The 14038-nt window shown below is 33.3% G+C and overlaps 1 protein-coding gene across 1 annotated transcript in view; it reads right to left on the bottom strand.

The window, feature by feature from the left end:
- Positions 1–574: 574 nt before the first annotated feature.
- The window catches only part of LOC111088545 (lysosomal alpha-glucosidase-like), a gene marked incomplete at its 3' end in the record, with an annotated part of 24671 nt that continues 11207 nt past the window's right edge, over positions 575–14038 (bottom strand). The window contains exons 5-10 of the mRNA XM_022399015.1: positions 9871–10109; positions 8929–9060; positions 7529–7639; positions 7012–7125; positions 2339–2538; positions 575–705 (exon numbers count right to left, since the gene is read on the bottom strand). Coding sequence (XP_022254723.1) covers positions 575–705; positions 2339–2538; positions 7012–7125; positions 7529–7639; positions 8929–9060; positions 9871–10109 — 927 coding nt within the window. The remainder of the gene's footprint in view (positions 706–2338; positions 2539–7011; positions 7126–7528; positions 7640–8928; positions 9061–9870; positions 10110–14038) is intronic.

The raw sequence follows: 14038 nt of genomic DNA, 5'->3' as shown, positions 1-14038 counted from the left end.
AAACAATAAGATTCGTTTTTTGGAAGAGTTATGACTCTCTGTGATACTACCGAATCATTGGAGGGTCATTTATTAAATTATACAATAAATTTTGTTTTTTGGGAGAGTTATAACTATCTGTGATACTACCGAGTCATTGGAGGGACGTTTAGTAAATTAAACAATAAGTTTCGTTTTTTGGAAGAGTTATGACTCTCTATGATACTATTGAGTCATTGGAGGGTCATTTATTAAATTAAACAATAAGTGTTTGGGGGAGGGAGTTATGACTCTCTGTGATACTAAAGTTTTCAAAATAGTTACAGCAACTTTAACTTTAGGTATTTAGATGGTTTTTCTTACTTACGTGTATAGCTTCAGACACCTATTTTACAAGGATACATTTCATCATTTCTACTCTGTAACTTGTACCTTAGCTTGGACCTTGGGGTGATATACACAAAGGAAGTTCATAAAACAGTGGGGCATATGACAGAAGGGTGAAATTCGAGGTTTTTATGTTATAGCCTCTACAATACAATATTTTCTGGGATGGTATAAAATTCTCAGTTTACTTATTACTCTAGATGTTTACCTGGGACGCTACTTGACAGATAGTCCCATCTCGAATAGATGTCGCCTGACCAGTGGCCACTATATCGTCCAAGACCAGGAAAAGAAGCTCGAGAGAGGACGAAAGGTCTTTTACCGAGAATTTCTAGAGCTCTAAAAAGTAATAAATATCTGTGTTAAGAAGCCTGTTACTATGGGTCAGGCATAACTATGGAAATAATCTTTTGACACTGAATCTCAAACTTATAACCAAAACTATAAAATACAAATACCAGAAGTCAGTACTTAATTAATCACATATAACGCAAACCAATACATAACCACAAAATTTTATAGTTGGTACAGTAGTTAGTACCTAATGAACTACATATAATCCCAACCAATATATAAACACAGAATCTTATAGTTGGTACAGTAGTCACGACTTATTTAATTACATATAATCCCAACCAATATATAAACACAGAATCTTATAGTTGGTACAGTAGTCACGACTTATTTAATTACATATAATCCCAACCAATATATAAACACAGAATCTTATAGTTAGTACAGTAGTCACGACTTATTTAATTACATATAATCCCAACCAAAATATAACCACATCTTATAGTTGGTACAGTAGTCAGGACTTAATTAATTACACATAATCCCAACCAATACATAACCACAACATCTTATAGCTGGTAGAGTATGCAGTACCTAATGAACCACGTATAATCCCAAACTTAAACACAGAATCTTATAAGTAGTACAGACGCCAGTAGTCAGTATTTAATTAATTACATATAATCCCAACCAATACATAACCACAAGATCTAGTAGTGGTACAGAAACCAATTGTCAGTACTTAGTTAATCACATATAATCTCAACCAATATATAACCATAAAATCTTATTGTTGATACAGCCACCAGTAGTCAGAACTTAATTAATTACATATAATCACAACCAATACACAACCACAAGATCTGATAGCAGGTATAGCCACCAATAGTCATTACCTAATTTACCACTTATAATCCCAACCAATATATAACCACAAAATCTTATAGCTGGTACGGCCACCAGTAGTTAGTACTTAATTAACTACATATAATCCCAACCAATATATAACTACAAAATATTATAGCTGGTACAGCCACCAGTAGCCAGTACTTAATTAATTAAATATAATCCTAACCGATACACGATCATAAAATCTTATAGTTGGTACAGCCAACAGTAGTTAATACTTGATTAATTATTAAAGTAACAGCCAACATATCTGTGGCTAACGCCCACGTTTCCAGTCATTGTTTTTAACCCGGGTCTTCAGCCAACAGTAGTCAGTACTTAATTAAAGTAATAGTCAAAATATTTGTTGGTAACAGCCATATATCCATCTTTTTTAACCCCGGTCTCTTGAAACCACTTGATACTGTTATTATGCATGTTTTATTATTATTGTTGAATTTATCCAGTCGTTGTTTTCATCCTGGTCAGGAAACTACTTGATAATGTTACTATGCATGTTTTATTATTATTATTGTTGAATTTATCCAGCCATTGTTTTTAACCCTGGTTTGGAAACCATTTGATACTGTTATTATGCATGTATTATTATTATTCTTGAATTTATCCAGTCATTGTTTTTAACCCTGGTTTGGAAACCACTTGATACTGTTATTATGCATGTTTTATTATTATTGTTGAATTTATCCAGTCATTGTTTTTAACCCTGGTTTAGAAACCATTTGATACTGTTATTATGCATGTTTTATTATTATTGTTGAATTTCACTCACCTGTATGTAGTTTTGGCTTCTATTACACTGTAGATGTTGTGTAGATTGTAGTGAGACGACAGATACTGATGAGAGGACAAACATAAAGTGTGAGTCATAAGGGAGTCATTGCCGGGCTGGTAGGGTGGATTTTCTAGTGGATGCCCCATGGGACAGCTTTCCCATGAACCATTTATGAAATTATACGGTTCATTCATATCCTGAAAATTGAGAAATTGATTGGTCTTACTTCTTCAATTTCTAAAAAACATCAAGGTCAGCTTTTTCAAAGTTAAAATGTAAGATATCACATTTTTTTATTGACAAATTCTCGTATTATACGTGTATAAAAATTCTCTTTCACAAACATTTGCAAATCCTTTGAACATATCATATTATTCATCCAACATGTTTTACACGGAAATGTAATTAACATATGCAGAAAAACACTTGCCAGTTAGTTAGTTTAATGTTATAAAAGTGTGTTTAAAATGTTGCATTGTCGTGAGATAAATATATTACAGGGAAGTGCAATGTAGAACATTGAAAGTTGGGTAAACTGATCCGTGAAATAGTCCCAATACTGTAACTGCATCCAGAGTCTGACAAATTTTCACTTTTTTAAGATTGTAAGAAAGATGCCAGAAATACTTTTGGAACAAATTCAGATCATTTAACACTATCCAAGGTTGCCACACATAAGAGTCATCGTATTTGAGGTCTGTGCAGCGTGTTCTCAATAAGTATTGATACTTTGGAAATAATGAGATTGATATACCACACTTTATCCACAAGAATGATCTTTACTGTAAACCCACTAACGTTGACGACTAATCTGCTTATTATCCTGCTTTGATAATAATGGCAATTGTGAATCTGGAGGAAGACAACTAAACAGTTCGATCATTATTGTGTGAACCTGAAGGAAGACAGCTGAACAGTTCAACAACGATTGTGTGAACCCGAAGGAAGATGAACAGTTTGACCATGATTGTTTGAATCTGAAGGAAAACAGGGTGATAATTTGACCATAATTCTGGGTTCTGGAAGTAGACAGGCAAACAGTTTAACCATGATTGTTTTATGTCAAGGAAAAGGGATTGTAATTGTGTTGGCTAAATTCTACACAATGGACGTGGGATCGAGTTAATGAAGTGTCTACATGACTTAAGAGTCATAGATATCAAATGATGTAAAATAACACGTTCCAGGATCCATGGAGGGAAGTTGAATCTGTCTGTCTATCTGTTATTACAGCCATCTTACACAGAATACATTCAACTCATTTCTAGTTTTAAAAAAATCAATAGCCTGGAATGGCCTTTAATTATAAGGACCATATTTTGAGCTTGCTGGTTGTGTTAGTTCTCGCCATTATTAACTCGCCTAACTTTTGAAACAACCAGTTGAATAAGAAACCTGTCAAGAACAACTGAAAGTATGTCTCACAGAATGATAAAAGTTTAGTTCAAGGGCAATGCTGTAGCAGATTAGAAAAAAAGTCATTATTAGGACTCCTGTATTCACACTGAACATTAGGACCTCTAGATGACTAGATTATTTTGGGTAAAGCAGTATATATATATATATATATATATTGTAAACGACAGCGGAATTCACGTGACGCAGGTAACACGTGATGAGTGTCTAGAAGATTCGCGAAGAGGCTAGTACGTGCTATGCGCGTGCTTTGATTGTATATAAGCGCGCCAGATAAAGGAGATATTCATTCGGAATTGAGTTGCAGATAGAGAGATTGAAGATATAGAGATGGACAACTGAGTCAAGCGTGGTAGTGACCGCAAGAAAGTGCGTGAATCGTTGTGAATTATAGTGTGTGTTTAAGTTAAAGTGACTGTGGAAATTAAGTGTATTGCAAAGTTGAATTGACAAAGAATATACTAGTTTTATCTAAGAAAGGACTTGTATCGCTAAAGTTTCTTCGGAAATAATTTTTACGGAAAATTAACAAACGAACACAGAGGCGTAACAAATTGGTGTCAGAGAGTGGGACGAAAAAAAATGGAAACGAGAAGTGGCAAATCAAACTACAGCTTAGCAGATTTGATGGCAGCAATACAAGAACAGCAAAAGAAACAACAAAGAAGGAAAAAATAAACAAGAAGAGAGATTACAGCAGTTGTTGGAGGAAATATAAAATAAACAAGAAGAACGTGAACATAAACAAGAAGAAATATTACAGCAGTGACAAGAAAACCTGCAACAAAAGCAGCTCGAACAGCAAAATAAACAAGAAAGATTACAGCAGTTGTTGGGGGGAAAAGAAAAGAAACAAGAAGAGAGACTACAGCAGTGGTTGGAGGAGAAAAAAATGAACAAGAAGAAAGTCTCCAACAATTGAGAGAAAGCCAGAGTACACAAATGGAAAACATTAGTAAATTCCAAAGCCAATTAAATACATTAAGGAATGGTTTACACTCTTTACACAAGGATGATATATTAGCCATCGACCTAATGAGCCTCAGACAACGGGAAGACCCTTCCAGACCCCGCAGCTAAACCCTAATGCAGACATCTTCAGTCCTGTTAGAAGTCACATCCTAGATATGAATGTCAGCAATAGGGGTGATCTAGTACGAAGGAAGCCACAGGAATTCGATGGGAAGGCACTGCGGGAAGCATATAGAGCACAATTTGAGCTCCTGGCAGAAATGAATGGGTGAACAGAGGAGCACAAAGCAGTGTACCTGGCAACGAGCGTGAAGGACAACCACTGGAAATACTTGGACAATTGTCAGTAGACGACAGGCACAACTATAGAACACTGGTAGTTGCTCTAGAATGCAGGTACGGAACTCAAATTCAGTCCGAAGTCTACAGGGCTAGGTTTACGACGAGAGTCCGTGCTAAAGGGGAGAGCCTGCAAGAGCTGGCACAGGATTTGGAAAGTATGGCACACAAAGCCTACCCAACTGCGCCACCCGATGTCCTCAAGCTGTTGCTGAGGAATCAGTTTGAAGACACCTTGGACAGTCCACAACTGAAGATACAAGTGAAGCAAGTGTTAATTTCCCGTAAAACTTCTTTCCGAAGATCTTCAGCGATACAAGTCCTTTCTTAAATAAAACTAGTTTATACTTTCTCAATACAACTTTGCAATACATTTAATTTCCTTAGTCTTTTTAACTTGAATACACGCTATAATTCACAACGATTCACGCACTTTACTGACGGTCACTACCGCTCGCTTGACTCAATTATCTGTCTCTATATCTCTTTATCTGTAAGTATATCTCCGCTTTATTTATCTGGCTTATGTACAAAAAAGAGGGCGCCTAGAAAAGACTAGAGTTGCCAGGAAAAGTTAAGATCCTTCGAGAATCTCATGACGTGTTACCAGGTCATGTAACTTCCGCTGTCGTAACAATATCTTATAGTTCTATTTAATATCTTTTTTGTAAGGGTGGAGGTTGGGAGTTTAATTAGTAGAAATATTAGGGTGGTTTCATTTATACTTTAAGAAATTTAAGGGTAACTGCTTTCCCACAACTGGCTATTGACATTCAAAGGCAGTAGAAGCTGAGACGTTGTGGGTGTAAGCACTCAGTTTCGTACCCTTATTTGATTTTCGTACATTTATTTGATTTTCTATGATGGCTGACTAGTTTATCATCGGCGTTTGGATATTGTCTGATAGATGGGATCTCCCCAAACCACTTGGGTGCTATTACCTCAGACATTATCCATTATGACAGTAAATTGACAACCAGGACCGATAACGGTATTGCGATATTTAATTCATTATTGTTTTACAGTGCTGATTCAATTGCCTATTAACAATTAATGTAATCAATAGTTCGTAAGCTATCTATTTATTTATATAAATATATATATCCATTATTTGTAGTGGAAATTAGAGCCTCTAGATGACAGATTGCCTCAATTTGGCAGAACAGTGTATATATCTGTTACTGACAGAGACCTTTAAATGACTAAATGGTTGATTAATGCAATCAACAAGAGGAAGGTGTTGGAATTCACCATCACTGTGTTATTGAAATCGAAGCAAAGGGCATATTAGAAACGGAATTCATATGGAATCATGAATCTTATATGACTGTATACATCCGTCACTGATAGAGAACGTTGGGACCTTTAATTCTTATTGTTCTTACAGTAAAGACGTATAATGAATACATCTATTCTAACGAATCCAGGAAGTCAGGTGCTACAAGCCAAAGGTCATTCACCGTGATAATCTTTGGAAGCACATCGGTGGAAGAATGACCAAATAGTTAACCAGCTGGTGAGTCTAACATTCTACTCAAGATCACTTTCTGAGTAATATGGATCTACTCGAAGACTGCCTGGCCAAACCTACTGTCATATTATATATATATACATACATTTGGACTAATATTTACAAAGCAAGTCGAACCTAGTTTTATTTTAACAATATAAATATATTAGAGACTAATAGTTACTAAGCTGGTTAAACACTGTTATATTAACGATATATACATACACATTTGGACTAGTACTTGCTAAGCTGGTTAAACTTTGTAAGACATTGTTGGGATTATGGCTGAATCGCTAACAGCGAAAGTATCCAGTTGATGAGTTACTGTATTCTAATCAATGAAAGTTTTATTTTTGGTGGGGGGATTTGATTTATGATAAAAAATCAATTTTATTCATTTCTTTGGTACATTTTAATTCTGATCAGTACTTACAATCCATGCTGCATCGTATGGAACTTCTCGATGAAACGTTATCATGTTGTTGATCCAGAACTCCGAGGCTTTAGGATTGGAGAAGTCTAGGTAAGCAGTTATGTTGGGCCAAAGCTGGAATGTGAACAACGCTACATATACATATTACATTAAAACCACTTTGGTGTAGCGGTGAAATATATTTTCTCCAGATACAGGGTCACTTCTTATGGTGTTAACTATTAGTAAACAGAAAATTACGAGCATGAAAACACAGGGTCAATTTTCTTATGGTTAACTGTTAGTAAACAGAAGAATACGATCAGTATTTAAAATTGTAAAAGTTTTTAAACCTTACTATTCATACTGTTCCTTGCTTACAAACTCAGATCTCTAACTGAAATCCCACTAACGTGCATGTTAGATCTCTAACTGAAATCCTACTAACGTGCATGTTTGCACGGGATTAAGGAGTGCAACATTTATTTTCATAACTTAAAAACATACATATCTTGTGTTAAAATGTAAAAAGACTTACTTTTCCAAGAATAATTTTTTTATTTATATCTCTCATAAAAATGTCCTCTCCAAGAGCTTCGTCATAAGCTGGATATTCCCCTGTTGAGTTGGTCACGTAAAGTCCGGGGCTCTGCAACGCGTGATCAATTAAACTTGTGTTAAGTATAAAATATAAAATTCATGACTACTTTTGTAATGCAAACAATAGTGAGTATGACTTTGTGTGATAGTCGTACCAAACTATTCAATATAAATATGTCTTTGATTTACTAATAAATATTGTATAATAATGTTGACTATCTTTGATAGCTTATAGAATACCACATGGTGAGTATGATTCTGATTGCTTTCTGATAAAAATTGTTTAATAATGTTGACTACCTTTGATAGCCTATATAATACTGTTACAACAACGGAAGTTACGTGACGCTGCTGGCGCGTTTGGCGCTGGTAGCCAAATTTCTCGAATGATCATGAATGATCGGGGAGGCCCGAGTGTATTCGAGACACCCCCTTCTTTAGTATTAAAACCTGGCGAGAAAAGACAGCGGCTATGGAATGTGTGTTTAAAACGAACAGTAGTCACGGTAAGTTATCGAGATTGCGAATCGCTGTAATTTATAGCGTGTATTATAAAAGTCGTTAAGTTGAAAGTGACGAAAAAGGCACTGACAGAGGAATTACGGTGTACTAAAAGTTGTATTAAGAAAGAATAAACTAATTTATGCAAGAAAAAACTTGTATCGCAAAAGTTCCTCAGTTTTTGGAAAGAATTTCTACCGGGAATTAGCAAACAGGGAGATATGTAACAATACCACAAAATGAGCATGATTCTGATTGTTTCCTAATAAACATTGTTTAATAATGTTGACTATTTTGATAGTCTATAGAATACCACATAGTAAGCATGATTTTGATTGTTTCCTAATAAACAATGTTTAATGATGTTAACTGTGTTTGATAGGCTATATAATACCACGTAGTGAGCATGATCCTGATTGTTTCCTAATAAACGTTGTTTATTAATGTTGACTACCTTTGATAGCCTATAAAATACCACGTAGTGAGTATGATTCTGATTGTTTACTAATAAATATTGTTTAATGATGTTAATCGTGTTTGATAGTTCATATTATACCACGTAGTAAGCATGATTTTGATTGTTTACTAATAAACATTGTTTAATGATTTTAACTGTGTTTGATAGCCTATATAATACCACGAAGTGAATATGATTCTGATTGTTTCCTAATAAACATTGTTTAATGATGTTAACTGTGTTTGATAGCCTATAGAATATCGAGTAGTAAGCATGATTTTAATTATTTACTAATAAACAATTCTTGGTACAGAAATACTACTTGGTTGCTTGGTGTAAAATGTATGATTTTGTTTTAACATCATGAACACGCTACTTACAAAATTTAACACGTAATGCATTCCAGCTTTATGTACATCGTCGACTAGTTCTGGCAATCCTTTGTATCTCTCTTTGTCGTAGGTGAAATCCTTAAAATCCAACATGTAGTCTATATCACTCCACTGTGCGTCCTAGAAGAACAGAAATTGAAACCCTGATGTTCTGTGCACAAACCTCAGTTTTCTGTTGTTGTTGGTTTATGTAGAGATGATTCTTAAACTGTAACTAAGTTTCATGTTCTTTTCAGTTATTCTAAGTCTCAATTTTCATGTTTTTTACAGTGATTCTAACTCCTATGTTAATCGGGTAAGGTAATTTACCTTTATTCTCCAGTCAATGGTTCCTGTAAATCTTACGGAAGTTTGTAGAAAGTTTCTCACAATCTGTTTATAGTAGATATCTACAAGTGATCACAGTTTGGATGCTATTTAGCAACATTCAAAATTACCTGCTTTAAGTCCTAGCAATCTCAAACTGTTGTTGAATATGAAAGTTAACTGTAGTGTTGTGTACCTCGTTCTAAAAAAATAAGTCCACCAGTGGCACAGCGGTATGTCTGCGGACTTACAAGGCTAGAATCCGGGTTTCGATACCCGTGGTGGGCAGAGCACAGATAGCCCTTTGTGTAGCTTTGTGCTTAATTACAAACAAAATAAAAACCTTAATATTAAAACTAACTATAGTGTTGTGTACGTCCTTGTAAATTAATATTAATACTATAGTTTTGTTGACCTCGTTCTCAAGGAAAGTAAAATTAAAACTAATTGTAGTGTTGTGCACATCATTCTAAAGAAACTTATTAGGTATTTCAGAATATTTAACCTTTAAATATAGAAGTTATTAACTAAATAGGCCCGCATCTATTAATAAGACGAAATCTCTAGCTAGATTAAAAAACAGTTAGAAATAAAAATTTATCAGCAACATATGTTACCCCTTACATAGGGAATACCCGCTTCTCGGGTTCGATTCCATACTCTTCTTGTCTTTTCCGACGTCATGTACCCAAATCGACTCAAATGAAATCCTAATGCCCAGTAAGGAGGCAAGAAAGGTCGACCAATCAAATTAGTATACTGCTGAATAACCTCATCAGGAGTAGGTCCCAGAAAGAAGAAGAAATCAAAAATTCCCCCTATGACTCTGTACGTTAAGGCAGGAGCAGGTTGTACAGCGACATCTAGTAACAAAGAAATCAAATTAATAACATCTTAGACGGAAGATATTTTGCTGAAAAACGTAGTTTATTTTAAAACTTTATATTCAGTACTTAAATTAAGTATAATAAACTCACATCAATGTTAACTATTAATCTTAATGAACAGCAACAATTAGAGCGAATATAGCAAAATATATTCGAGGTAAAGTTTAAAACATGCGCCTTTGTTGTAAGTTTTGTTATAATGTGTGATTATAATATAACAAAACCAATCTGTATAGAAATAAGTAGTGCGGATTATAGTATAATAAAACCAACCGGTATAGAACTGAGTAGTCTGAATTATAATATAATAAAACCAACCGGTATAGATCTGAGTAGTTCGTAGTATAATATAATGAAACCAACCGGTATATAACTGACTAGTCGGGATTATATTATAATAAAACCAATCAGTATAGAACTGTTTAATATGTGAATATAAGATAAGAAAACCAACTCCTATAGAATTGTTTAATCTGTGCTTATAATATAATAAAACCAACCACTGGAGAACTGTTTAATCTGTGAATATAATTTAATAAAACCAACCAGTACAGAACTGAGTAGTCCGATTTATAACATAATTAAACCAACCAGTATAGAACTGAGTAGTACGGATTATAATATAATTAAACCAACTACTACAGAACAGTTTAATCTGTGATTATAATATAATAAAACCAACTGGTGTAGAACTGAGTAGTCCGGATTTTAATTTAATAAAACCAACCCGTAAAGAACTGTTTAAACTGTGATTATAATATGATAAAACCAACCGCTATTGAAATGTTTACTGTGATTACAATATAATAAAACCAACCTGTATAGAACTGAGTAGTCCGGATTATAATACAATAAACCAACCCGTATAGAACTGTTTAATCTGTGATTATAATATAATAAAACTAATCAGTATAGAACTGAGTAGTCCGGATTATAACACAATAAAACCAACCGTTATATAACTGTTTAAACTGTGATTATAATATAATAAAACCAACCTATATAGAACTGCTTAATCTGTGACTATAATATAATGAAAACAACCGGTATACAACTGGGTAGTCCGGATTATAACATAATAAAACCAACCCGTATAGAACTGTTTAAACTGTGATTATACTATGATAAAACCAACCTCTATTTAAATGTTTAAACTGTGATTACAATACAATAAAACCAACCCGTATAGAACTGTTTAATCTGTGATTATAATATAATAAAACCAATCAGTATAGAACTGAGTAATCTGGATTATAATATAATAAATCCAACCGGTATAGAAGTGAGTAGTACGTATTATAACATAATTAAACCAACCGCTATAGAACAGTTTAATATCTGATTATAATATAATAAAACCAACCAGTATAGAACTGAGTAGTCGGTATTTTAATATAATAAAACCAACCATTATAGAACTGAGTATTCTGGAGTATAATATAGTAAAACCAACCAGTATAAAACTGTTTATTCTGTGATTATAATAAAATAAAACCAACTGGTATAGAACTGAATAGTTCAGATTATAATATAATGAAACCAACCAGTATAGAACTGTTTAATCCGTGATTATAATATAATAAAACAAACTGGTATAGAATTGAGGTAGTTGGTATTATAATTTAAATAAAACCAACCGGTATAGAACTGAGTATTCCGGAGTATATTATAATAAAACCAACCAGTATGAAACTGTTTAATCTGTGATTATATTATAATAAATTCAATCTGTATATAAATGTTTAATCTGTGATTATAATATAATAAAAGCAACCGGTGTAGAACTGTTTAATCTGTGACTATGATAATAAAACCAACCAGTATAGAACTGTTTAATCCGTGATATAATATAATAAAACGAACCGGTATAGAACTGTTTAATCTGTCACTATAATATAATAAAACTAAACGGTTTAGAACTGTTTTATCTGTCACTATAATATAAAAAAAATCAACCGGTATAGAACTGTTTAATCTGTGATTTAATATAATAAAACCAACCGGTATAGAACTGTTTAATCTATGATTATAATATAATAAAACCAACCGCTAAATAACTATTAAATCTATGATTAAAATATAATAAAACCAATCGGTATCGAACTGTTTAATCTGTGATTATAATAAACCAACCGGTGTAGAACTGTTTAATCTGTGATTATAATAAAACCAACTGCTATAGAACTATTAAATCTATGATTATAATAAAACCAACCGGTTTAGAACTGTTTAATATGTTCTGTCACGTAATTATAAATAGTTTACTTGTATAGTGAGATATTCACACTCGTGTAGACGTTGAAATTGTCACAAAGGATATTCGGATAACCACACTAGTGTACACGCTGAAATTGTCGCTATGGATATTCGGATATCCACACTGGTGTACACGTTGAAATTGTCGCTATGGATATTCAGATATTCACATTAGTGTACACGTTGAAATTGTCGCAAAGGATATTCAGATATCCATACTGGTGTACACGTTGAAATTGTCGCTATAGATATTCAGATATCCACACTGGTGTACACGTTGAAATTGTCGCTATGGATATTCCGATATCCACATTAGTGTACACGTTGAAATTGTCGCAAAGGATATTCAGATATCCATACTGGTGTACACGTTGAAATTGTCGCTATAGATATTCAGATATCCACACTGGTGTACACGTTGAAATTGTCGCTATAGATATTCAGATATCTATTGTAAGTGGTCCTTAGATATTTATGGTATGTTACATTATCGTGCTTTGTCAAATCGTTTGAATTTCATTTATTTAGTGACATTGATGTTTGGCCATTGCAAGTGTGTATACAAATACACATTTTATCGAACGTGTCTCTTTCATTATTCACCTATACTCTAGAGTCTAGAATACTAATTGATGGGTCACTTTCTACTTATGTATACATACATCAATGTAAACGTTCTACTTCTTGGGTCACTTTGTACTTAAGTATATACACATTAATATAAACGTTTTAACTTCTGAGTCACTTTCAACTTGTGTTTATACATCAATATAAACGTTCTAGCTTCTGAGTCACTTTAACTTGTGTTTATGCATCAATATAAACGTTGTAGCTTCTGAGTCACTTTCAGCTTGTGTTTATACATTAATATAAACGCTTTAATTTATAGGTCACTTTCCACTGATGTTTATACATCAATATAAACGTTGTAGCTTCTGAGTCACTTTCAACTTGTTTTTATACATCCATATACGCGTTCCAGCTTTTGAGTCACTTTCAACTTATGTTTATACATCAATATAAACGTTCTAGTTTCTGACTCACTTTCAACTTTTGTTTATACATCAATATAAACGTTCTAGCTTCTGAGTCACTTTCAACTTGTGTTTGTACATTAATATAAGGGCTTTAATTTATAGGTCACTTTTAACTTGTGTTTATACATTAATATAAGCGCTTTAATTTATAGGTCACTTTCAACTTGTGTTTATACATTAATATAAGCGCTTTAATTTATAGGTCACTTTCAACTTATGTTTATGCATCAATATAAACGTTGTAGCTTCTGAGTCACTTTCAGCTTGTGTTTATACATCAATATAAACGTTCTAATTTACAGGTCACTTTCAAATTGTGTTTATACATTAATATAAACGCTTTAATTTATAGGTCACTTTCCACTGATGTTTATACATCAATATAAACGTTGTAGCTTCTGAGTCACTTTCAACTTGTTTTTATACATCCATATACGCGTTCCAGCTTTTGAGTCACTTTCAACTTATGTTTATACATCAATATAAACGTTCTAGTTTCTGACTCACTTTCAACTTTTGTTTATACATCAATATAAACGTTCTAGCTTCTGAGTCACTTTCAACTTGTGTTTGTACATTAATATAAGGGCTTTAATTTATAGGTCACTTTTA

The sequence above is a fragment of the Limulus polyphemus genome, unplaced genomic scaffold (genome assembly GCF_000517525.1).
Source record: "Limulus polyphemus unplaced genomic scaffold, Limulus_polyphemus-2.1.2 Scaffold3997, whole genome shotgun sequence".
In the NCBI taxonomy this organism is placed as follows: Eukaryota; Metazoa; Arthropoda; class Merostomata; order Xiphosura; family Limulidae; genus Limulus; species Limulus polyphemus.
Note: the sequence above shows the minus strand (reverse complement) of the source record. Positions and strands in the feature narration are given on the sequence as shown.